General features: G+C 43.7%; 2 protein-coding genes across 9 annotated transcripts in view; one reads left to right on the top strand and one right to left on the bottom strand.

Annotated features, from left to right (window-relative positions):
* Positions 1-1,720: 1,720 nt before the first annotated feature.
* Positions 1,721-25,057, top strand: vdac3 (voltage-dependent anion channel 3). Of its 6 annotated transcripts, none has more exons than XM_043681586.1 (10): positions 1,750-1,855; positions 5,076-5,147; positions 9,342-9,391; positions 11,095-11,097; positions 12,937-13,089; positions 14,396-14,448; positions 17,194-17,421; positions 22,628-22,778; positions 23,993-24,050; positions 24,579-25,057. In XM_043681586.1, the coding sequence occupies exons 2-10, from the start codon at positions 5,081-5,083 to the stop codon at positions 24,668-24,670; spliced, it is 855 nt and encodes a 284-aa protein (XP_043537521.1). In that variant the 5' UTR covers positions 1,750-1,855; positions 5,076-5,080; the 3' UTR covers positions 24,671-25,057. The 6 variants fall into 6 exon arrangements, with proteins under 6 accessions (XP_043537520.1, XP_043537521.1, XP_043537523.1 ...); XM_043681587.1 differs by having other exon boundaries at positions 1,781-1,855; positions 5,080-5,147; XM_043681588.1 differs by lacking the exon at positions 11,095-11,097.
* Positions 25,058-25,149: 92 nt separating this feature from the next.
* The window catches only part of LOC122543167 (cGMP-dependent protein kinase 1-like), a 96,128-nt gene continuing 94,712 nt past the window's right edge, over positions 25,150-26,565 (bottom strand). For all 3 annotated transcript variants that reach the window (XM_043681576.1, XM_043681574.1, XM_043681577.1), the window contains one exon: positions 25,150-26,289. In XM_043681576.1, the coding sequence (XP_043537511.1) occupies positions 26,191-26,289 (99 nt within the window). In that variant the 3' untranslated portion in view covers positions 25,150-26,190. The remainder of the gene's footprint in view (positions 26,290-26,565) is intronic.

Raw genomic sequence — 26,565 nt, forward strand, 5'->3', positions numbered from 1 at the left:
GCTGGGCCCATACTCATTAGAATATAAAAGAATGAGAGTTACAGTTATTGAAACATACATGGTTATTAGAGGACGTGACAGGGTTTATGTGAAAAGGTTATTTCCCTTTGTGGGAGATTCTAAAACCAGAGGGCAAAATCTCAGAATCAGGGGTCACACATTTAAGATGAGGAGAAATGTCTCCTCAAAGGATTCTGAATCTGTGGAATTCTTTCCCACAGAGAGCTGTCGAGGCCGGGTCTTAAAGTAATTCAAGGCTAGGATAAACAGATTGTTAATCAGTAAGGGAATCAGTGGTTGTGGGAAAAGCTAGGAAGCTGGAGTTGATGATTACCAGATCAGCACAATTTCATTGAATGGCAGAGCAGAGTCAATGGGCTGAATGACCTACATCTGCTCATGTGTTATAGTCACCAGTCACCATTCTAAATCACTCTGAACAGCGATCTGTTACAACAATGGGACATAATTTCCTCCATCCAGAATATGCAGTTTGTTACTTTAATAGCGTCACAGAATTTTAATTTTAGTATCAGTTCCTGCACCATTGAAAAGATCTTCATTTGCACCCATCCATAGATGTTAGTGACTGCCATCCAGTCACAGAGCATGGAAACAGACCCTTCGGTCCAACCAAGTCTTAGCCATTATGGCATAGGAAGGGATCATTTCATTCCTCATACATCCTACTCCCCCAGTTGATCTTTGTTTGTGTCAGTATACTTCATCATCTTGGTTTCCATCACCTCCATAAGTAGAAATAACGAGGGCATAAAAAATGCTTCTCTTTCTCAAAATCTAGACATTTGTCCCCTTGTTCTTGTATAAGCAGCTAACAGAAACCACTTATCTTTTTTACATTCTTGAATCACTACCATGTAGTGCAGGTACATCCACCATGCTGTTAGGGAGGGAATTCCAGGATTTTGAGCCGGTGACAATGAATAAACAGTTGTGATGTGGCAGGGTTGTAGGTGGTTGTCACTGCCTCCAGGTGTTGATGTGAGGGTTGTGTCGCAGGCTGGAGCAGTATAATCAGGTTAACAAGGAAGTGGAGCAGGAGGTGTATAGAGTGTGAGCTGGAAATGATGAGCCAGTATCTTAATGACAATTCATGTTTTCACTTAATCTGTTAACTCCATTACTGTGTAGAACAGCAAATATGACATTTCCTTCACTTTGAGGCCATTTCTTTCAATATTAGGAAACAGTAATATCCAAAGATGCGAAATTGCCCACAGTCGTCAAGGATTGAGTAGGCTGGGCCAATATGCCAGGAAGCATGCAAGGATAGAGGGATGGGATTGGTCTGGGTCAGTTGCTCCTTGGAAGTTTGGTGTGGACTCAGAGTCATTGAGCTCTACAGCATGGAAACAGACTCTTTGGCTTCATTTCGTCCAGGCTGACCAGATATCATAAATTAATCTAGTTTTGTTTGCCAGCATTTGGCCCATATCCAACTAAATCTTTCCTGTGCATACACCAATCGAAATGCCTCTGAAATTTTGAAACTGCAGCCACCTCTGATAGCTCTGACTCGACGGACCGAATGGCTCTGCTTGCATCCTATGGGGATTCTTTCCAGTTGCATCAGGTGAACAATAGGGTTTAGAGGTGGACGCAGTGCTATCTGGAATGATGAGCCAGTGCTCTGGGAAGCTGGTGGACTGTGTTCTGTCGGAAAACCTCCGGCCAGAGGGGGCAGTGTAAGCGGAGGGCGGTCCGGTCGGGACGCATGCGCCATGTGCAGCCTCAGCGGGCAGGCGCAGTGAGACCCCAGCTCTCTCCTTCACGTTGCCCTCTCGGAGGCAGCGGCTCACTCGGCTTTGATCACCAGGAGGCATCGAGGCTGCAGGTAAGGAGAGCACAGCGCACTCCCTGCTCTCCCCGGGGGTTGGGCGGTGGCGAAGGCGAAGAAAGAGAGAGTCCCCGGCTGCCGTCCTGGAGCCCGCCCGCCAGCGAGCAGAGGCCTTACCCAAGGCCCCCTCCTCTCCCTGACCCTGGGGCTGGGGCTGGGGCTGGGGCTGGGGCTGGGGGGGTCCCCGCGGGCCCGCTCCACACGGAGCCTCGGGGGAGGGAGGGTTTCACTTCCACGTGTGGAGGAGCCCGACCTGCATCCTGCCCCTTCAAATACCTTCCGCCCATTAACACCCCGCCCCCAACACTGCTTCCCCCGCCCTCCGCCTACCCCTCTTGGTTATTCCAAGAAAAGTTTGATGGGCGAAAAGGTGACCTTGTCAAGGCAGAGGATTATATTATTAATGCTGGTTTCATTCTCTCGGGCGCGTTTTGCATTGTCCTTTGGACATTGATCCCAACGTGCTTTCTTCTCTGGCTGAAAGTTAATCATCAGTGGGGTGTGATGCCATTATTTGAGAATGCAAACTGGACACGTTCTAGATGTTTTCCAACTCACCTTTTTCAGAGATGTCACCGTACACACCCCTGGAGCAGATGAGACTTGAAGCCACCTGGCTCAGAGGAGTGGGCTGTTTCTGCACAGGGTGGCCGATACTGGCACCTAATCAGGCTAATTGAAATCAGCTTTCATGCATCAAACATACGCAGCCCATCAACATCACTGGTTGCAGAATCCTGCCACTCTCGCACCCTCCTATCGAAGAGTCCCAGGGCAAATACAGTGCACAGTTGGAAACAGAGTAATACTCCCTCCAGACAGACCCCATCAAACACGCCCAGGACGGGTTTAGGTACAGAATAATTCATCCTCTACACTGTCCACATCAAGCAGTCCCAGTTACATAATGTCACGTTCTTTGCTTCAGGGTGCTTCATAGACAAGTCCATTGAGGGTCCATCCTGTGGCATGTCGGGATAATATTTGCCGCTATTGTTGAATTTTTCTGTTGTTGTACTGTGACCAAACTACTGCCTAATTTCATTTAACCTTGAACTCAAAGGTAGCAGGCAGAGTTAAGTATCGTAGTCAGTTAGCATTGGAATTGAACTGGCCAAAACAGCAGTGTCTACTCAATCTGCCACAAGCTTACCAACCTCAACTTGCAATCACGGGCTGAGTGACTGTAGTGTTGAATAGACCAGAATGCAGAAGAAACACTAGTCTGAACTGTTTCAGGTTGCTTCTCTTGATTTGTTTAAATGAACTTTGTAGAGACTGAAGAGTACCTATCTCCCTGTTAAATCATACTGCTAGAATGCTGGATGTGGCTGAGTGAACATAGAGTCATAGAGGTGTACAGCATAGAAACAGACCCTTCGGTCCAACCTGTCCATGTCGACCAGATAACCCAACCCAACCCAATCTCGTCCCACCTGCCAGCACCTGGCCCATATTCTTCCAAACCCTTCCTATTCATATACCCATCCAAATGCCTCTTAAATGTTGCAATTGTACCAGCCTCCACCACATCCTCTAGCAGCTCATTCCATACACGTACCACCCTCTGCATGAAAAAGTTGCCCCTTAGGTCTCTTTTATATCTTTCCCCTCTCACCCTAAACCTGTGCCCTCTAGTTCTGGACTCCCCGATCCCAGGGAAAAGACTTTGTCTATTTATCCTATCCATGCCTCTCATAATTTTATAAACCTCTATAAGGTTACCCCTCAGCCTCCGACGCTCCAGGGAAAACAGCCCCAGCCTGTTCAGCCTCTCCCTATAGCTCAAATCCTCCAACCCTGGCAACATCCTTGTGAATCTTTTCTGAACCCTTTCAAGTTTCACAACATCTTTCCGATAGGAAGGAGACTAGAATTGCACGCAATGTCCTGTACAGCCGCAACATGACCTCCCAACTCCTGTATTCAATACTCTGACCAATAAAGGAAAGCATACCAAATGCCGCCTTCACTATCCTATCTACCTGCGACTCCACTTTCAAGGAGCTATGAACTTGCACTCCAAGGTCTCTTTGTTCAGCAACACTCCCTAGGACCTTGCCATTAAGTGTTTCAGTCCTGCCAAGATTTGCTTTCCCAAAATGCAACACCTCGCATTTATCTGAATTAAACTCCATCTGCCATGGTCAGCATTACTCATACAGACTTTGCATTACAAGTCATGTGTGCTCTCTCTAATCTTGTTGAAACTTAACTTAACCATACCCTTAACAAAAGTAATCATCTGTCAATTTGTCAATACTATGTTCTCGTGAGAAACATTGAGTGGCCCAAGATGCCTCTCAGAGGTTTCCTATCAAATTGAGAAGGTTAATGGGTGATCTGATCGACATCTTCAAGATATGAACAGGACCAGACAGGGTAGATCAAGGTCAATGATTTCCACTGGTTGGAGATTCGAGAACGAGAGGTAGCAGAGTCTGAGAATGAGGGTCCAGAGGTGGCAGAGAGCTGGATTGGTGAATTTTTTGGGGCAAGTTGTCTTGCCTGTATTTGACGGTTTACTTTGACTTGTCAGAATCTGAACATTTTTCAGTGTGTCGCTCAAGTTGGTTTCCTTTGAAATATTAGAAGTTGGTGCTTTACTGAGCAGGATGAGATGCTGAAGGATCTAATTGGACCTTTGAATTCTTAGGCCCATTGCTGTGTTATTATTCCAGCACTGGAGGTTGTACCTGTGTCAGATTACTCTTCTGCAAGGTGGCAATCTGTAAATGATACTTTTTCACCCTTGAGGCTACTAGTGGTGTGTAACATTAGTACAGATCAATCACTGGTGTTATGGTGGGAGAGGCAGCTTAATTGAGCAACAGAAGTGTATTACAGAACTGTATTCAATTTGATGAGTTCTTTTAATGCTGCAGGGAGAGGAATTTCAGTATTTGTAACTCAATGGCACAATTTGTAACAGTGCCAGTGTGTTGGATCTTATAAAGATGCATTGGTGTCAGTCCACATTTACAACTCTGGTAGTAATATTGAGAAAGATGTGTGACATATGTCACTTGAAGCACTGAAGTTTGCAAGTCATTGTGTAGCTGTCTGTTGATCTTTGAATTCTGAAGTTTCACTGTGACTAAAGATGACCAATAACTGTGGCTTCATGTTGTGCTTACTACATGAAGAATTGAAGTAAGAGATGTTCACATGTCAGTTACTTTGTGTTGGTGCCTAATGAATTGTCTCCTTTCCAAAGGCAGAATGTCTGTGCCACCATCATATGCAGACTTGGGGAAATCCAGTCGGGATCTCTTCACGAAAGGATATGGTGAGCAGCCTTTTCTTCCTTCCTCAATTCTTTAGAAACTCCTCTCAGACTCATGCGTGAGTTAGCTAAATGTCACAAATGTGTTTTTGTGAAATAATGGATGTAGTCTTTACATGAGGAGCTGATTTCATCAGAAAAAGAAATGTAATTTACATTCTTGTAGCACATGAACTTGTCTCTCATCTCTCCTACAATCAAGGATACTGTCATTAATAGGAATATGTGGCACCTGAACATGAATGAAGAGTGGGGTAAAAACGCTCTGTATCCTGTGAATCCTTCATGTAAAAGCTGAAGGAAATAAAATGGTGCATATGTTGCTTAGAAACCTTTCTATCTCAGAGCACCAGTGACAGTCACACGCCCAGCAGTGTAAGCAGAGAGCAATTGCAATCTGATATGGTCTGGAAATGATAGCAGTGGGAATATCAGTTGATTGCAATGACTCCTAAAACTGACTGGGTATGTGTTCTGCAGTGTTCACACTGCTGTTGGATGTTGTACTTCAAATCATTGTTGATGGCTCAGATTTCAGAATTTACAGATTAGCTGCTCATATTCTTCGGTTGAGACAGTGCCTCTGCCTCTGAAACCATGCAGAATAACATATCCTTTGGCCCCCTTCGTTGCTACCCAGGAAAAGCATTTGTTAATAAACTGCAGCGAGAGTTATTCAGAAGCTTCATGACAGGAGTTGGCTGTTCAACTCCATTGAATTTGCTGTACTGTTTCATTGGAACTGGTACATTGATCAGTCCCTAGCCATTACTCTAGTGTTGATTACGCACTTCCTTTCTCGGTAAATACATCGGCCCCTTTTGAAACCTGAAGTCAGCTTTGCGTCTGGGACAGTGCATAAATGCACTCCTGGATTTGGTCTCAGTTCAGATCAAAAGTGAAGTTTTTAACTCCTTTTCTGGATTCCCGTTTGAGAGGGAAGAATTGTATCCCTGGTGTCCTGCTTATTTCCATTCTAATATTGTGTCTTAACTGGATTATTTACTAAGTCTCTCTAATATCTACTAACAATCCACTTGGATATCATGACTTCCCCTTACTGTGGGCACTGAGATAATTCATTTGTTAACTTTTGGCAAGTCTAATGCATTTAATTGAATGGCATTGCAGACTTTAGTATTACAGATGAGAACCAAATGGTAGTCGAATGACCTTGATGAATCATTCACCTTGTTGATCTTTTTAGTAACTAGCTTATGAACATCTTGAAGCCCAGCCCTCAATAGTCCTCTGTAAGCTATTCTCCCACCTGGTTTTTTGTATTTTGAAGTGTGCAGTATTGTACATCTCAAATTAGACTACATTGGCTGTACCTTTTGACAGCTTCGTAACTAGCCTATTTATCGTCATCTGAACTTGGTTTGGGTGAGAGGACAGTATGCGTGAATGGAAAATGGTAGGACTGTGTGCCAATCTCAGGGCGTGCCATGTGTTCTAGTTGCCAGAATATGAGAATATCTCTTTTGTATGTGTCGTTGAAAACCTCTCCTCAGCCTTGTTTGAGTACAGCCCCTCTCACAATGACTTCAGAATTCCTATCCAAATCATGAATTAGCTGAATTGTTAGCTGGTATTGTGTTGTTCGTGCTTTTATCAAATGAGACCATTAGATCTATAATCCATCAACTGGGATTAGAGGGTTTCAGTTGTAAGGAGAGGCTGGATAGGCTGGGACTTTTTCACTGGGCGGTATAAAGTTGAGGGGTGACCTTTTTACATAGATGTAAAAGCATAGCTTAGGTGAATGGCATCTGCCTTTACACTAAGGTGGGGGAGTTCAAACCGAGGGCATATTTTTAAGGTGAGAGGAGATAGATTTAAAAGGAATTTGAGGTGCGTCTTCGCACAGAGGATGGTTCATGTGTAGAATGAACTGCCAGAAGTGGTAGATGCGGGTACAGTTACAACATTTAAGACACATCTGGGCAGGTACATGAATAGGACAGATCTCCAGAGGAACCTCAAATATCTGAGCAACACGACAGTGGAGTATTTTGTTCAGATAATTGAATGCTGGATAACACAGTTTAGCCAAGCATCAGAACCTTGCAATCTTCAATGGATAATCTGAAATTCGGATAATTGACGTTCGGGTAATCGAAGTCCCGCTGTACAGAGGTATGGGCCAAATGCAGGCAAGTGGGATGAATTGGGTTTGGAGAAACCTGATCGGCATGGACGAGTTGGATTGAAGGATCTGTTATGTGATGTGTGACGGTGACTCAATGATTCTATCTCGGTATTAGCTTTTACAGAGGCAAGGCTTATCAGCTTAGACACATGTGCTTACTCAAATTGCACGGTCCCTGATTCTGGGACATTTCCCAAGAGCTGCTGCAGATGCAATGGGCTGAACGGCAGCAGTTTTGAGATTGACAATACTTCCAACTTGCAATGTTTTCAAACTCACTTTTGTCAGAGGCAGCATTATATTTGTAAAAAGTTCCATTTTATTTCACAGATAGCATGCCTGCTGTGTCTGCTTGGCTTTTGCCAGTTCATTTCTTGCCAGCCAGTTTTCACAGTCACCCATGCTCAGTATCTTGCTCCCCTCCCTTTTGAAATCGAAAGCCCTCATGGATAATGAAGGAACTCTGTTTCCTTCCTGCTTTTTGAAAGTAGCAGGTCGATGACTGTCTCTGCGTGGTTTCTGGTTCTGCCTCCTACTCAGTTTCTCTGTCGGCGCAGCTGTTGCATAAGCTGACTTGTGACTTTTGACTTGAATGTTCATGTTGAATAGGGGCAAGAGATTAATTTTGATAAACTAACTCAGCCTTTATATGATCAATAATAACAGGAGCACTCACCAAGTGCTTTGCGCTTGCAAATGAACATGTGGGACAGTTGCAATTCCGAATTCCTTCTTGCTAGTACTAGTAGTGCTGATGTAATCATTCTTGATATAGTAACTTAGTGCCTTGCAAAACAATTCCAAGAGTGACATTTGAATTTCCAGTCACTCTGAGCTACTGTGCAGTTTATTCGGATAAAGAAGTCTGTCGACTCCAGACTGTACTCTGAAATGATTCAGAATTGTCTAGGATTTAGAATTGAGTGGAACCCTGTAAATGCTTTCAACTGGTGATATAAAATCATCAAGATGTATGGCATGGAAACAGACCCTTTGGTCCAACTTGTCCATGTTGACCAGATATCCTAAATTAATCTAGTCCTATTTGCTAGCACTTGGTCCATATCCCTCTACACCCTTCCTATTCACATGCCTATCCAGATGCCTTTTAAATGCAGTAATTGTACTTGCCTCCACCACTTCCTCTGGCAGCTCATTCCATACATGCACCACCCTCTGGCCCATCTGATCAAGATCCTGTTGTAATCTGAAGTAACCTTCTTCGTTGTTCACTACAACTCCAATTTTAGTGTCATCTGCAAACTCGTTAACTCTACCTCCAATGTTCACATCCAAATCAGTTATATAAATGACGAAATGAAGTGGACCCAGCACCGATCCTTATGTCACATGGCTGGTCACAGGTCTCCAGTCTGAAAATCAGCCCTCTACCAATGCCCTTTGTCTTCTACTTTGAAGCCATTTCTTGGAGTTGACTGAGAGCAGACCTTCATGAATCCTGGTTTGGATTTGTACAGCAACTTTCTGTATAGTCCTGTAGCATAAGCTGTATGCAATGTGTCTTTCTCCCTGGGATTCAAATTGAGTGGATTTTTCATGTGGATTTTTCAAACTATGAAATGCTCTGCATGGTCCTGTTCTCAGCTGAGAAAGAGAATTAACAAGCTGGGTAACACTGGGTTAACTGGTGTTCAGGATGAGGTTGTCATTTGAAATGGGAACAGGTTCATGTGATGAATAAAAGACATCAGAAAACGAGCAGAGTTCAACATTATTCCAGTGATAACTTTGGCATTGGTACAAACACAACACAATGCAATGAATTGCCCCAGAGTCAAATCATTCTTTCCACTACAAATCCCAGCCATTTTTGAGCACTCGGTGGCTGACTGTGTTGGGCAATAAAGAATTGGAATCATATTTTAGGTAATGTTGGACTTGCTGGGGAAGTGAAAGACTGTAGGTGAGTTTTAATCTCCAGAATTTGCTGTGGTTTACATTTTGTATTACTTCTGGTGTGTTAATTATGGTGTCTTGAGCTCAGTGCTGATTTGATCCAACACACTGTTATTTTCATTTCTTAGGGTTTGGTTTGGTGAAGCTGGAACTCAAGACCAAATCATCGAGTGGAGTGGTGAGTTTTCAAAGTTTGTGGGAGGCAGATGTGGTGGACCAGGTTATTGAGAAAGCAGAAACACTCCAGATCAAAATGGGCAGCAATGTCTTAATCAGATAGTGAGAAACAAGACATAAAGTGTATGTCTTGGTTCATCAATTGCAGGTGAGAGACTTCTCCACAGGCTGGTAGAGTTGCTGTAGGTAATCATTTCTTCTGATGATCAGAGAAGAGTGTTGTGAAAGATTTGTGTGAGTGGCAAGCTGTGAAGATCATAACAAATAGGTACAGTAGTCAGCCTGATTTGGCCCTTTAGAGTCTGCTTTGCTGTCAGTAAGATGATGGCTGACTACATTGTGGCCTTAAATACACTTGCCCGATTGTCCCATATATATTTAAAAGCCAAGTCTCCACTGTTTTCTCTTATACTGGTACTATTGTATGCCATTCTCCTTGCAATAAATGCCAGAATTCCATTTGCCATGCTCTGAGGACTGTATATATGCTGTAGGTGAGGCTGGGACAAGGTAACGTTATGTTGTATCTCGGTATAGAAATGTCAAAGACAGTGCAGTTCCATCAGATAGCTTTAATATTTGTGCATTACTTTTGTTGGCCCAGTATGGATTAATTTTGTTTGATTATTGAAACAACATGTTCAGACTCGAACGTTCAGTCACTTCTGCAGATGTTTTTCCTAAAAATAACATTTATTCCTGCTCCTCGGTATCCTGCATCAAATTTTTCCCTGTTGCGTTGGGCTTCAGATTGGTTCCACAGGTCGGTGCAACATCGAGGCCAAAGGGCCTGTACTGAGCTGTAGTGTTTTATGTTCTGTGTAGAAACATGACGGCTATACTATCATGAATAAATAGACTGGTAGAATGGAATCCACTGACCATGAGTGTGTTGAAGTTTGCAAAATCTTTTCTCTGCTTAAAAGTTGAGACTGCCCCCAGGGCTCTGATTTCTCATCTCATGTCTGTTAGACTGCATATTGTCTTGTTGTGGACGAGGCCAGACATTCTTAAGCAGGCAGGCCAGACTGTAACTTTGCAATTTGTTTCAGTAAGTGCACAGAGAAAATTACCCGGACTAAGTTCGCTTGATTGACGACCGGGTTTTAAAACAGACAAAAATTTATTCATAAAATTACAGAATGTAACACTATGAACAGAATATACACAGAACTCAGTCTATCCAAACTTGACTTGATTCTGCTCTTCTGAAAATATATAACAGTCGCAATAAATAACCCCGTTAAACATATAGCAAAAATGAAACAAAGGCTTACAGGTTGAAGTTAGTAGGGCAGAAGGAGAAAGAGTTTGGCAGCCTGTTTCCACACAGCCCACTGCTGAACTGACTTAAACAAGACTTCAGCTTTCAGGACTGACCACTTCACTTTCATTATACAGGTCACTTCTAAAACATAAAGCTTTGACCTAAAGTTTCATCTGTTCATGTAAAAACAAAAATGCCTCTCAGTAAGCCCTTTCATCTCTCGACCAAACCAGTCGTTTCAGATCCCAGACTGTTTTATGACCCCTCTGAGAAAAATCAAGGATACAGTATCCTTTTAGAAAAAGGACCAGCTTTGTGACAGTCTGTTAGTACTCATGTACAGACCTGATCTTGCAAGCTGTAATCTAACCTACTTCCTTCCTGTTTGCTTTCTCTGTCCTGCTGCTTGACCACCTTGTGCTGGATTACTCCATCAGATGGTAAGATAATTTGACTCAATCCACTTGCCGACTCTGATTCTCCTTCTCTGTCCCCCTGATTAAACCAGTGAAGTGTCTGTGTCAGAGCAGCATGCATTTGATTTCTTCTGTTGTGTTTGCAGTCCTTTTCTTTCCAGTATTTTGTCACGAGGAATTGGTAGGATATTCCTGAGTTGATGGGAAACAGGGCCAAATCTTCAGATTGTGATTTTTTTTCTCTTAGTCATCTAACTCGTGCACCATTTTAAACTCTCACTTTCCTTTGGGAGTGCAGTGTAAAAACTGAATTGGAAAGGACCATCAATGCAGTTGATCTGTCCAGTGGAAGTGCATTTGGTCTCATTTTGGGATTGAAAGCTCTGTACCAGATTATAGCATGGTTAATTTCCCCTCGTTCACCTCTCTGTAATTTCTGACAGGACTGTTACGTATATAAGTATCTGTGAGAATTCTGTTTTCATGTTTCTTGTATGAGAGGCCACTGTGAGAGCTCTAGTTGTTCTGTACTGTATTTACTCACCGGAACACCACTGGCAATATTGCTAACATATACACTCTGCTACTATTGCATTGTTCTACAGTTTGGCTTTGTGCTGTTACTGCTGACCTTGAGTAACTTGGGTTATCTGCCAAAACTCTCAGCATAGTTCAGGACTTCAGTTTGTGTTAGAGTATCAGTCAACTTGTACTGCATAGCAGTAAAGCCCCAATTCCCTCTGCAACCTATGATTTCCATGGTAACCCAAGAGAATTAAACTTCATGTTCTGTGGTGTTTGGTAGTTGGTGCAGAATCTGTTACTTTTCAGTGAGTGGCAAAGCTTCATACCTGGAGCTGAGTGTCTCAGCTGCATGTATTCAAAGCTGCGATCTCATTGTGGAGGATCAATAGAGTAGAGTCACTGTGAACAGTGTTTCCGGGATAAGCAACCTCTCTACTTCCTTTAGATGAAATATGAAAAATTGAAAGAAAAGGTAACCTTAGGCTACCAAATCTCTTAATTGTCTTAAGCATCTGAATGCGATCAGAATTATTCATGAAGAACAACATTTGGGACATCACTGAAGGGTGGTGTTGAACTTTGAGCTAAACCTGTTGCAGGGGTAGGAGGCTGCCATGGAGACATCCAGTGGTTTTGTTCTGTGGTTGCTCAGTATGTCAGTTTTATTTTTTGTTCATTCTTCTTTAGCATTTAATAAATAGAACTTTGCAGGCAGCCCTGGCTTGATTGCTGTTATATCTTTAGGCCACATTGATCTGTTAAGCACTCCATCGTGGAGGGAGGTGCTCCAGATCTGTGTCTTGATTTGCAGAGCAATCTGTCTGAATAGTAAAGTGAGCTAGAAAGTCCAGCAGCAGGAGAATGATTCATAAGCGTTGGTGGTAGAGGGAGAGTGGAAGGATGCGAAACAACCCACACCACTATGATTTGCAAATTTGCATTACATCACTTCCAAAAAATATTTCACTTTGTACGAGTTTATTGACTCCTGCTTTATTGGTGAAATGGAGTTAACGTATTGAATTTTGGATTAGACCATATATAGTTGGATAACGTGTAACGTCACTGAACTGAAATACGGACGACTACGGACAGGCTGTTTTGATATTCAGGCAGAAGTGGGTACTGCAGATGCTGGAGATTAGAGTCAAGATTAGAGTGGTGCTGGAAAAGCACAGCAGATCAGGCAGCATTCGAGGAGCAGGAAAATTGGCATTTGAGGCAAAGGCCCTTCCTCAGGAATGTTGATATTCAGTATGTTTTATCTTGGTGTTGCTGCCAGTGGCAAAGGGAGGACCCCCTTTGATTATGCTTCTTCATATGCTTTTTTTTTTACAGGAGTTTACCACCTCTGGCTCTTCAAATACTGACACGGGCAAAGCCACAGGCAGTCTGGAAACCAAATACAAGCTAAAAGAGTACGGACTAACCTTCACTGAAAAATGGAATACTGATAATGTTTTATCCAGTGAAATAACCATCGAAGATCAGGTAGGTGCTGCATGTTTTTACTAAGTTCAAATTATACTGTATGCTGTGGTGGGATTTGAATCTGGGTCCCCAGAACATTCCTTGGGTGTCTGGATTAACACCTTAGAAGAGTACCGCTGTGCCATTGGGTGTTATCCCTAGGTGGCTAAGACTGTCCAAACCAAAACATACTTTATCTTTTGTGGCCTAAAATCTTGGTGGAAATTCCAAGTCGGAAAGACATATTGTGTGGCAAGTGGAAAAATTGGTACAGGTATGAGTCTCTTCTGCACACCGCTGAAACAGAAAAAGTGGGGTGGATGTTTACTATAACTCACTGAAGGCAGTGCTTAATTGGAACATAGTGTAGGGTGAGCGAGAGTCATCTGACTCATGAAAACGTTTGATGGGCTGTGAAGAAAAAGTTTAACTCTGCGCCTAAACTGTGCTTTACTCCCGAAGAGCAGGATGATGTCCTCAGTGTTGCTGCAGAGTAGTGCCTCTCCTTCCGCAGTGTGGGTTCCACAGCTCAGTGGTTGGAAATTTCTGCCAGGCTTGGCAAAAAAACTGCAGTGTTAGGACAGTCTGGAGCTATACCTGTGTTCATAATTTGATACTTATTAATGTTATGCTGTTGTAAAGCACCCCAGAAGAGCTGGGCATCCAGGTTTTGCACTGTTGCTGGTTTCATCAGGTCTGATGAGTATGTAGATCTGATTTTGCTGAGGATATTACAGTTGTTGGGAGGACATGACAACATTTGAACATTAAGTACCAGAGTCTTGGGGAATTCGTTAAGCAGCAAAGACCAAACTTCCAAGAATTGTTGGCAAGTTTTTCCAGCCAGTGAGTAATTATGGAGTCCAATCAAAGTTGCCAGAAATGTGATTTGTTGCACAGTAAGCGCCAACAAGATAAATCAGCATATTGCTTTTGAATATATGGGTTGAAGGATGACACCCTCAGACATATCCTGCTCGATTTGAAGTGCCACGGAATCGTCTGTGGCCATCTGTGGGCCTTGGTTTAATATCCCATCTGAAAGACAGCACTTGTGGAAGTGCAGCTTCCCTCAAAATGAAACTTGAATGTCAGTCTAGATAATTGAGGCTTGGCCCCACAATTTCAGACTGTGGTGAGTGTGCAACCTGTTGAGCAAGCACTGATGAATGAATTGTAAAATTTCCATGAATAAAAGGCTCAGATGTTTGTAAACGTTATCGCAACACACATTTCACCTTCTTGTATCTATTTGAAAATGCTTTTGATAGTGTTAAGCATAACATACACCAAAAAACTAACTTCTCTTTGGTCTGTTTTCTCACAGCTTGCTAAAGGACTAAAGCTGACTTTTGACACGACATTTGTACCAAATACAGGGTAAGATTTTAATTTTTATGTTTGGTTCAGCCATGGTGGAGATAGGGTTTGCATAGTCACCCTAATGATTCCACTTGTAATGTGTGCAGTCCCACTTCAGTGAGTAATGTTGTATCATCGGCATGGGTCAGTGAGCTTGTGTAGGTTTTCTTAAGGTGTCAGAGGTGAGGCAGGGAAGGGAGGTGCGCTTGTGACTGACTGGAAAACAATAATGATGTTGGATGTGAGAGCCCAATTGAGTGTGGTTGCTAACGAGTTTTGGAGGAAGCCTTTAGTATTTATGCAGCACTTTTTAATAAAATGAAAGGCAATTGACACGAGCATTTTTAAAGCAAAGTTTGCCACTGAGCTACATGGGTTTATTGGTAGGTTTAAAGGAGTACCTTCAAGGAAGAAAATGATGTACCCCGAGAAGGAATTCCATGGTCTGGGGCTCAGGCAATTGAAGGCATGTCGAACACTGGAGCAAGGAAAATCTTAAATGCCCAAAAGACTGCATTTTGTTAATGCAGAGATTAGATTAGGTTCCCTACAGTGTGGAAACAGGCCCTTCGGCCCAACCAGTCCACACCGACCCTCCGAAGAGTAACCCACCCAGACCCATTTCCCTCTGACTAATGCATCTAACACTATGGGCAATTTAGCATGGCTAATTTACCCTGACCTGCACATCTTTGGACTGTGGGAGGAAACCTACGCAGACACTGGGAGAATGTGCAAACTGGCTGGAATCGAACCTGGGACCCTGGTGCTGTGAGGCTGCAGTGCTAACCACTGAGCCACCATGAGATTCTCCCAATTCCTTCGTCTCCGCCGCATCTGCTCCCAGGAGGACCAGTTCAAAATACGTACAACACAGATGGCCTCCTTCTTCAAGGACCGCAATTTCCCCCCCGACGTGGTCGACGGTGCCCTCCACCGCATCTCCTCCACTTCCCGCTCCTCCGCCCTTGAGCCCCGCCCCTCCAACCGCCACCAGGACTGAACCCCACTGGTCCTCACCTACCACCCCACCAATCTCCATGTACAGCGCATCATCCGCCGTCACTTCCGCCACCTCCAAACAGACCCCAGCACCAAGGATATATTTCCCTCCCCTCCCCTATCAGCTTTCCGTAGAGACCACTCCCTCCGCGACTCCCTTGTCAGATCCACACCCCCCACCGACCCAACCACCACTCCCGGCACCTTCCCTTGCAACCGCAGGAGGTGCAACACTTGCGCCCACACCTCCCCCCTCACCTCCCTCCAAGGCCCCAAAGGAAACTTCCATATCCGCCACAGATTCACCTGCACCTCCACCCACATCATCTACTGCATCCGCTGCAGCCGGTCTGGCCTCCTCTATATTGGGGAGACAGGCCGCCTACTTGCGGAGCGATTCAGAGAGCACCCCTGGGCCACCCGGACGAACCAACCAACCAGTTTCTTCATCCCCCCTCCCCCCACCCTGTCTCAGCCGGATCCCTCCCGCCCGGCACCGCCTTCCTGCCCTGCAGTCTTCTTCTTGCCCTCTCCGCCTCCACCCTACTCCGACCTATCACCTTCACCTTTACCTCTTTCCACCTATCACATTTCCAACGCCCCTCCTCCATGTCCCTCCTCCCTACCTTTTATCTTCTCCTGCTGAACACTCTCTGCTCATTCCTGAAGAAGGGCCTGTGCCCGAAACGTCGAATCTCCTGTTCCGTGGATGCTGCCTGACCTGCTGTGCTGTTCCAGCAATAAAGTTTCAACTTTGATCTCCAGCATCTGCAGACCTCTCCACCATGAGATGTTGGAGAGTTGTGCGACTGGGGGAGGTTTCAGACTTGTGGAGGGGTGAGGCCGTGTATAGATTTGTAGACAAGCATTAACATACCTAACTTAAGTCATTGCTTGACTGTGACTCTATGTCGGTCATCGAGTGTGGCGGATGATCAGAGAATGGAGCTCGCTGTGAGTTATGAGGGTTGCAGAAATTTGGATGCGCTAAAGTTTATGGAGGGTAGAATATGAGATGCTGGTTGGATGTGCAATGGAATGGTTTGCTGTAGAAGTGAGGGTTTCTTCAATTGATTGTCAGGTGGTATCACAGAAGTGGAATTAAATGGTCTTAGAGTTGAACCAAAATTAACCACTGTTGCCACATTCACGACAGATGGAGATGTTTGATTTGTATTCACTGTTATACTCGTAGTGGACTAGGGTGTTGAATTGCAGGTTATCGATCCCAGTAGAGTTTTAATGCAGACCATGTAACATCTTAAACTGTAGCTTTCGGATCTGCCGCATGGTATCATGTTAGGTTTAAGTCGAAAGAAGGAAAAGATCTGTCATGTATTCCTGACTTTTGGAGGTGGAGGAGTAGCAAAGAGAACATAATTCCAAGGTTTCTCATCATTGCTAGAAGCATCACTGACCTTGTGCCTGACGAAGCTGTCCATATGGAAGTGGAGCATGTGGCTGTATCTTAGGAGCTGTCCCAGTTGATGTGAAGTGTTAACAGGTGTCCAGTGATCCAGATGTTACATGCAAGAGCATTTTGTGGACTCGGGCTGGACTGTGATCTCTTTTCAGGTTAGAGAGCCAGCTGACACTGACTAGCCATGATGAATGGGCACCTTGGGACTGATAGGAGAAATCTCTGTGGCAATATACCAAAAGGAAGAAACTCATTAGAGGAGCTGGGGGACAATCCCAGCTCTACACTTCGACACATTTGTTGTCAGTAATGTTCTGGATGTGTCTTTTGTGTGCCGACAGTAAGAAGAGTGGAAAGCTGAAGACTGCCTACAAACGAGACTACGTGAACCTGGGCTGTGATATTGATTTTGACTTTGCTGGCCCCACCATCCACAGCATGGCTGTGTTGGGCTATGAGGGCTGGTTTATTGGGCACCAGATGGCCTTTGACACTGCCAAATCCAAGCTGGCACAGAACAACTTCTCTCTGGGCCATAAAGCAGGGGACTTCCAATTGCATACCCATGTGTAAGTACATTAGAGAAAAGAGATGGCTGTAATTTTTAAGAAAAAAACTTTCATTAATGTCACCATTTGTGACCACTGGTGACCCAAAGCATTTTACAGGTGTTGAAATTCATTGTTGAGTTTGGAAATGGGAGAGACAGTATGTTTGTAATAATCATCCAGCCAGAATCTGTTTTTGAAATGTGGCTGAGGGGTAAATATTAACTGGGGGACCAGAAATCGTTCAGTTTCTCCTCTTTGAATTACTGCCTTGGGATTTTGTTTTATATCCACCTAAACATTTGGGGCTTTAGTTTATCATTTATGAACTCATGTGAAGTAGATATTGTTCACTAGGCCAGCATTTATTGGCTATCCCTAATTGCTTTGAAAGACATCATGGTGTGCTGTGTTCTTGAGCCACTATAGTCTGTTGTTGAGGGAGGATGTCCCAGTTACTGTGAAGAAATGGTCATATATTTCCCAGTCATGGGGATGCATGGCTTGGAGAGGAATGTGCAAATGGTGTCCTTCTAAAGTGGTAGAGGTCCCAGGTTTGCAAGATATTGTCCCAAAGAGCCTGAGTGAGTACTTGCAGTGTGTCTTGTATGTGGTGCAGCCAGTATGCATCAGTGTTGGATGTAGTGAACATTGAAGGTGTTAGATTGGGTGCTGATGAAATAGGCTGCTTTGTGTTGGATGGTGTTGAGCTTTTTCCAGTGTTGTTTGAGGGTTGTAGCCCACCAACCAAATAATCAGTCTTCTATCACACTCCTGACTTGATGCGGAGGTGCCAGTGTTGGACTGGGGTGGACAAAGTAAAAATCACATGACACCAGATTATAGTCCAACAGGTTTATTTGAAAGTACCAACTTTCTTCTTCTGCTGCTCCTTCGTCATGTAACTTGTGGGGCAGGATCATAAGAGAATTTAAAGCAAAAAAATCGTAGTGTCATGCAACTGGAACTATTGAACACACCTAGATTGTTGTAAAGTCTTCAATCTTTTAGAATAGGTTGATGGTGTCGATTCATTAATATCGTTAGTAGCCAAGTTCAGTACCCATGAGGGTGGCCTTAACTGGTTCCTTGGGTTCATGTCATATGACAGGTGACCCCATAACACTAGGCACTGTCACTCAACCACACACGCACGCACGCTCGCTCGCTCTCTTTCTCTCACATGCTCACAATCACACAGACCCTCTCTCAGACATTAGCTGTCTCTCAGGCACCCACACGTACACCGAGCACACTCTTGCCCTCGGACACACCTTCTCACAGGTTTACACTCTGCCACACTCATGCATACATGCACTCACACACGTTCACATACTCTCTCGCTTCTCTCCCTTTCTCTGTTTTGCACCCCCCAACCACATATTTGCATTTAGAGTCACAGAGATGTACAGCACGAAAACAGACCCAACTCTTCCATGCCAACCAGATAGCCTAACCTAATCTAGTCCCATTTGCTTGCACTTGGCTCACATCCCTCTAAACCCTTCCTATTCACGGATTCCTGTGCCAGCTCATTCCATACACGCACCATCCTCTGCGTGAAAAACTTGCTCCTTAGATCTCTTTTAAATTTTTCCCCTCTCACCCTTAACCTGTATCCTCTAATTCTGGACTATCCCACCCCAGGGAAAAGACCTTGTCTATTTATCCTATTCATGCCTCTGATGATGTTATAAACCTCTATAAGGTCACCTCTCAGCCTCCAACTGGAACAAAGAACAAAAAAAACTTCCAGAACATTTTGGCCCTCCAAGCCTGACCCGATCCAAATCCTCTGTCTGTAGCTCAAACCCTCCAACCCTGGCAACATGCTTATGAATCGACTGAACTCTTTCAAGTTTCACAACATCCTTCCAATAGGAGGGGTCTAGAATTGCACAGGATATTCCAAAAGTGGCCTAAGCAAAGTTCTGTACTGCCACAAAATGACCTGCCAACTCCTTTACTCAATACTCTGACCAATAAAGGAAAGCATACCAAATACCTCCTCCACTATCCTATCGACCTGCGACTCCACTTTCAAGAACCTGCACTCCAAGGTCTCTTTGTTCAGCAACACTCCCCAGAACCTTACCATTAAGTGTATAAGTCCTGCTCTGATTTGATTTTTCCAAAATGCAGCACCTCACGTTTATCTAAATTAAACTCCATCTGCCACTCCTCAGCCAGTTGGCCCATCCGATCAAAATCCTGTTGCACTCTGAGGTAACCTTCTTCACTGTCCACTACACCTCCAATTTTGATTTCATTTGCAAACTTACTAACTATACCTATTATGATGACATCCAAATCAGCACCAATTCTTGTGGCACTCCATTGGTCACAGGCCTCCAGTCTGAAAAACAACCCTCCACCACCACCCTCTGTCTTCTACCTTTGAGCCAGTCCTGTATCCAAATGGCTAGTTCTCCCTGTATTCCGTGAGATCTAACCTTGTGAACAGTCTGCCATGAAGAACCTTGTTACTGAAGTCCATATATAGATCACGTCCATTGCTCTGCCTTCATCAATCCTGTTTGTTACTTGTTTGAAAAACTTAATCAAGTTTGTGAGACATGATTTCCCACACACAAAGCTAAGTTGACTACTCATAATCAGTCCTTGCCTTTCCAAATACATGTAAATTCTGTCCCTCAGGATTCCCTCCAACAATTGGTCCTCCGCTGATGTCAGGCTCACTGGTCTATAGTTTCCTGGCTTCTCTTGAGCACCTTTCTTAAATAGTGGCACAACGTTAGCCAACCTCCAGTCTTCTGGCAACTCATCTGTAACTGTGGATGATTCAAATATCTCAGCAAGGAGCCCAGCAATCACTTCCCTAGCTTTCCACAGAGTTCTAGGAAACATATGATCAGGTCATGGGGATTTATCATCCACTTTTTTTTGTGTTTTGAGACATCCAGCACCACCACCTCGATAGTATGGATAGTTTTCAAGATGTCACCATCTATTTCCCCACATTGTATATCTTCCATGTCCTTCTCCACAGTAAACACTGATGCAAAATTCTTGTTTAGTATCTTCCCCCAACTACTGTGGTTCCATACAAAGGCTGCCTTGCTGATATTTGAGAGGCCCTTTTTCTCCCTACCGTTTTGTCCTTAATGTATTTATAAAATCCCTTTGGATTCTCTTTAATCCTATTTGCCAAAGCTGTCTCATGTCCCCTTTTTGCCCTCCTGTTTCCCTCTCAAGAATGCTCCTACTGCCTTTTATACTCTTCTCAGGATTCACTCAATCTCTCCTCTCCCTGTCTGACATATATGCTTCTTTCTTTTTGTCAACCAAAACCTCAATTTCTCCAGTCATTTAGCCTTCCCTCCATCTTCCAGCCTTGCCTGTTATCCTATCAAGGAACATACTGTTTCTGGACTTTCATTATCTCATTTTTGGAGGCTTCCCATTTTCTAGCAGTTCCTTTACCTGCCAACATCTGCACTCAATCAACCTTTGAAAGTTCTTGTCTAATACCGTCAAAATTCGCTTTCCTCCGATTTAGAACTTCAACTTTTAGAGCTGGTCTATCCCTTTTCATCACAATTTTACAACAAATAGAATTATGGTCGCTGGCCCCAAAGTGCTCCCCCACTGACACCCCAATCACCTGCTTTGCCTTATTGCCCAAGAGCAGGTCAAGTTTTGCACCTTCTCTCATAGGGACACCCACATGCTGAACCAGAAAATTTTCTTGTATACACCTAAATTCTTCTCCATCTAAACCCTTAACGCTATGGCAGTCCCAGTCTATGTTTGAAAGAAGTTCTGTGATTTACATCTTAATGAACTGAAACCTGCAACCCGTTCTAAAAGATGAAAGACTTAACAGCAATCTAGGTGTGGTCAGTATATCGTATCAGTTGCATGACACTTAAATATTTTGCTCAAAATTCTGTCTTATGACCTTGCGCCACTGGTTCCCTGATGAAGGAACAGTGCTGTGAAAGCTCGTACTTCCAAATAAACTTATTGGACTATAACCTGGTGTTGTTATTTTCTAACCTAATTTATAGGCACAGAAATTAAATGATCAAACAAATGATGTGAGAGGAGTGTTGACAGGCTGAATACTACATCTCCTGACTTGTACCTTGTTGAGGGTGGACAGACTTTAGGGAGTCAGGAGGAGAGCTGCTATCTGCGGAGTTTCCAGATCCTGTTGTCCTCCAGTGCCTGCAGTTTTATGTTTCCGCCCAGATCAGTCTCTGACCTTGTGTTGGGGCAAAGATCATTCATTACACAATAAAGAATGGTTGCACCGAGGATATTACCCTGAGGAACTTCTGCAGAGACACCCTGGGCCTGAAATTGTGAAACCTCAATGACCAGAACCATCTTCCGTTGTGCAAAGTATGAGTCCAACAAGTGGAGACTTCTCCCCCTGAATCCCATTGTATTCAGTGTTGCAAGAGCTCCTTTAGGCTTCCTCTGTCAACCGCTGTCCTGATATCAAGGGCAGTGACCCTCACGCTGTGTCTTCAGTTCAGCTCTTTTGCCTGTGCTTGGACCTAGGCCGCTGTGAGATCAGGAGTGGAGTGGACCGTGAGGATTCCAGTCTGACTCTTATTGAGCAGGTTGTGTAGATAATGTTTATAGCACTGTTGGCAAGACCTTTTAACACTTTGAGGATTGAAAGTTGACCAACAAGATGGTAATTGGCTGGCTTGAATTTGGCTTGTTTGTTGTTAACAGTGTAGTGACCTGCATTGGCAACACTGGCACCTCCCTCTCAGTGTCATGGAAAAGGTGTCCCTCCTGAAAGTCAGCTGTTCTGACAGTGCAGCACTCCTTCAGTCCTGCACTGGAAGTTGATCACGGAGTTTTGTGTTCAAAGCTGAAGTGGGCAGTAAACCTGAAAGCTTTTGACTAAAATAGGCTGCTATGTGTTGAACTACACCTTACATGTTTGAAGGATGCCTCATTTCTTAACCTCCCTACCAGTGAGAATACAGTAGTTGCCCCTGATGATCCAATTCTATCAAGGTCTTCTGTATCCTTTTAAATATTTGAGTGCTTGAGTTCTGGTTGCATACTGGCTTGAGCTGGTTGATTGGACGTAAAAGTCTTTGTTATTTAATACTGGCAGCCTGTTTCATTATGGAATCTGTCAAAAGCCCTTTTTAGTCTTTATTAGAACTGAAAGCAATTAATATGGTCATAATAATGATAACAAACACTGCTCAATTAAACTTTCTCGCTTCCCTCTCAGTAATGATGGTGCTGAGTTTGGTGGCTCAATTTACCAGAAATTGAATGACAAAGTGGAAACTGCTGTGAACCTCGCTTGGACTGCTGGTAGTAACAATACTCGTTTTGGGATTGCTGCCAAGTACCAAATTGACAGTGACACCTTTGTATCAGTGAGTAACATTCCCACTGTGTATCCCACTTTCATCACCTGAAAAAGAACAAGTCTAATTCAAACTGACAAGTGCTGGGACATGAGACAAATTGACTTGGAAGATACTTAGCAGAGTTACAGGCCAAGAATAGACAAAATGGAACTAAATTAACCGTTTGCTGAAGCTGATAGTGATGTGAAATTTTGAGCTTGAATGATTCCGATTTGGAACAATTAGCAAAAGGGAAGCACAAAGTATGAAAGTTTGCTTAAAAAAAAATTCACAGGATGAGGGCATTGCTGGTAAGGCCAGCATTGATTGTCGATCCCAGAGGGGCAGGTAGGAATCAACCAGATTGCTGTGGGTCTGGAGTCACATGTAGGCCAGACCAAGTAAGGATGGCAGTTTCCTTCACCAAAATGACATTGGTGAACTGGATGAGTTGGTCTGAGAATTGAGAATGGTCGTTATGAGAGTCTCCAGAATGTGTAAAATGAGAGGTCGAAATGTAAACACAAGAAGTTCAATTGCAAAAAATAAAATCAAGTCAGCACATTGGAAAACAGGTTCAGAAAATCTGGAGCTCAGGCCCAAACTACATGATGGACAAAAGGGGCTGGTAATATGGAGACACACGTGAGACACACGTTGCACTTTCTGACTTGTGTGCAACACACATTGAAATACAGTGACTCTTTGTTACTCAGGCAAGCTTGCCAACTGTCTTGTGAACACAGTCTCACTGGTATTGTGCATATTGACAAAGCAATAGCATCTTGTAGAGTGGCTACTCAGCATGGTTGTGGTATGCCAACATCCAGTGGTCGGTGGAGCTCAAACCACAGTTTCTTATCTTGAGTCCAGCATTGCCAGCTATGGTAATATATCTGCTGTGGTCTGAACTAGTGGTGTTGTTTATATCATGATGGTGGGGATATGCAGTTTGGAGCTTCAAGGAACTACCCTTCAGTATTGTATACAGAGTCTATGTTAAATTTGGGACCCCAGTGAACAGAATGGGCCTGTATGTTTTTAATGCCGAGCCTCAGATGATCGCTGCATTCATTTATAATTCTGTCCGAACCAAACTATGGTCATTTCAGTATTTGCAATCCACCAGAAGGTTCAGGGATGAGCAGAGATGAGGTTCAAGGAAGTTCTCTCTTAATGTTTCAGGGGGTTCGAATCATCCACCTGTTGGTTTATGCTTGTGGTTTTTTTTTCTCCTCAAGGCGAAGGTGAACAACTCCAGCCTGATTGGATTGGGATACACTCATACTCTTAGACCAGGTGGGTATGGAACTGCCTTTTCGATTTCAAATGTATTAAAACATTCCCTGTTGGTGATGCGACTCCGTGACCTGATCTCGACTGTGACTTCATGTTGTAGCAGTCACAGGTCACATTGTACTCATGATAAGTTGACTTGATGTTCAGCAGGGATGTATGATGATGCACTTATCTTGCCCCTATCAGGCCTGCAGCTTTGCCACCATATTCCTGGGGAAATTGTTCTGTTCAACATGAGGGAGTATCCTCTTCTACTTGTTTTTGTTTAAAACTGAATGGTTTGCCCAGCTGCATCATTTGTGGAATATCCACATTTCACCTGCTTACAATAACTAGCTGAGTTTGGGTCCAGGCTACTTTCTTGAAGTGTTTGAAGGGGTCTGCCTGGTCCATAATACTGGCCAAGATCTCAAACAACATGCAGCATTTGCTTCCAGTGGTTTCCTTGTGTGTGAGCAGATGTGGCAGCCTCTGGGGTGGTTTATGATGTCTAAAAATTCACAGCCCACCTTACTCTCTCTTTCATAGGTGTGAAGTTGACGCTGTCTGGACTGATTGACGGGAAGAATTTCCATGCTGGGGGGCACAAGGTTGGCATGGGCTTTGAGCTCGAAGCTTAGTATTGAGGATGAAATGGTAACACCTTTTGGGTTGGCTGCTGAAATTCAAATTGATGAAAATAAATTGCCCTTCTCCTCCATGGACCAGGCACAGAAGAATCATGCGAAGTTTTGGCCTTAAAATTGATTTTGATCTAAATGGCCAGCCTGCTTTGCTGGGAGGTATCCGTACTGGATTGGTTTCCCAGTTAACACGAGGTGGAGGTTGTTTTCACTGAGCAATGTTAGTGTTCTCAACTATTTCCTGAAAAACCCAGCTTTAAATCATGTATTACAATCAACATTTAATTTCCTTTCTGTGACTGCATGTGGTAGAGACATTTAATGCCATTTTTAAATCACTTCACTGTATCAGGTGTCTGAAGAAAAATAAAAGGATGTGATGGAGTTTATTGTTGTTGTCAAGTTGATGCAGTGTTCTGAAGAGTTGTGCTGTGTTGCATTGCCAATTGGAGTTTGTGCCAAATGAATACAGAAGCTATAAGTAGCAAGAACTTTATGCTGAAGGAAATGCTTGTGTGCTGTTCACTACAAATCATTCACACACTACCCGTGCAGCTGTGTGCTCCTGCTGCAGGGGACTTAGCTAGTTTTCACGATTGGTTTCTGTATTGCTAACTTGTTTCACTCATGTCAATACATCCCATGGCAAATTTGTTGCATCAGCTGTGCAACATCTGTATATGGCAGGCTGATGAGAGCAGTTGAGAGGAAGAGGACTATCCAGTTCCATAATGTGGGCTCTCAGGAGCTGCAGCCACATGCACTTGTTGCTGGAAATCTCCCTGATCTCCCATATCCTCTGAGAAGCAGGTGTGAGGAGGAAGGGGGGGTGGGAAACACCAATGTTAGTGTTTCGGGTTTAGCAACACACTTACACCAGGTTTTCCGTGACCTGCTGTACAGTTGTCATGACTGCACTGCCGTCACAGCTATCAATCACGTTAATGCCATCAATTGAAAAGTAACATCTTTGTACAGTTTGCACTGAGGGAGACGGTTCAAAACAGTAGTCATCATGGAAAAATAAAATCTCCACTCTCATTTTCTGCATATGCAGATTTTTGTGGGTGAAGGTGTGAGAGTAAATTCAAGATATTCATGAACTATTAAAGGTGGCTCCGATAAATAAGTTATCTGGGTTTTCAGGTTAAGAGGAGGAGGGAGAAGGACAGTAGATTCCAGCTGGAAGAAGAAAATCTTTTTAATGCTGTTTAAGAAATGATCTGTTGTGCTGAGGGACAAGATAAGATGCTGTCCGGAGGGATCGCGACTAAGAGAGCACATTGTTCGAAATGTCAAGTTTTGCTTTCGTTAATTCTCTTATGTTTACTTGGAAAGGCCCAAAACCAGCACCAGGACCCCCACAACATGACTTTCCCCTTTTATTCTATTACAATAATGCTTAACATTTTTATTTACATCAAATTGACATGTCTCTTCCCAAGGTTTCAGCTTTGTGCTCACTCTTTAGACTAGTTTGCACGTTTCTCTCCAGCTCCATGAGCAGTGGTCTGGATCTAAAACTCTACATCCCATCCAGAATCCTCATCAGGAGGTTCCTCCTCTTCTTCCTCTGGAAAGGTGTCAAAATTGCTGGTGTCCAGAGGTCCTGTCACCTGCAGTGGAGAAGTAAAGATTCTAAATTGCATTGGCAAATACTACTTTTGAGATGAAAAATAAAAAAGAAACACAGCAGGACCAAGCAAGCTGCTTGATTGACAGTATCTTTCAAACCCCTTCCATCTGGAAGGTCAGGGGCCATAGCTACATGGAAACACCACATGTGGAAGTTCTCCTCACAGAGACAAGTAAATGCTGGCCTTGCCCAATGTCCCAAAACAGTTTTCACCTGAATTTTTTAAATAATGTATTCAAGTTATCCAGAGCCATTG

Source organism: Chiloscyllium plagiosum, chromosome 42 (assembly GCF_004010195.1).
Source record: "Chiloscyllium plagiosum isolate BGI_BamShark_2017 chromosome 42, ASM401019v2, whole genome shotgun sequence".
NCBI lineage: Eukaryota > Metazoa > Chordata > Chondrichthyes > Orectolobiformes > Hemiscylliidae > Chiloscyllium > Chiloscyllium plagiosum.

Bases quoted from the DNA above. Each gene is read 5' to 3' on its own strand.
- vdac3 (XM_043681585.1), top strand. From the start codon at position 1,736: ATGCGCCATGTGCAGCCTCAGCGGGCAGGCGCAGTGAGACCCCAGCTC. The intron at 5,148-12,936 runs GTGAGCAGCCTT...TTTTTTTTACAG, and splicing joins TCTCTTCACGAAAGGATATG to GAGTTTACCACCTCTGGCTC. The intron at 14,449-17,193 runs GTAAGATTTTAA...GTGTGCCGACAG, and splicing joins ACATTTGTACCAAATACAGG to TAAGAAGAGTGGAAAGCTGA.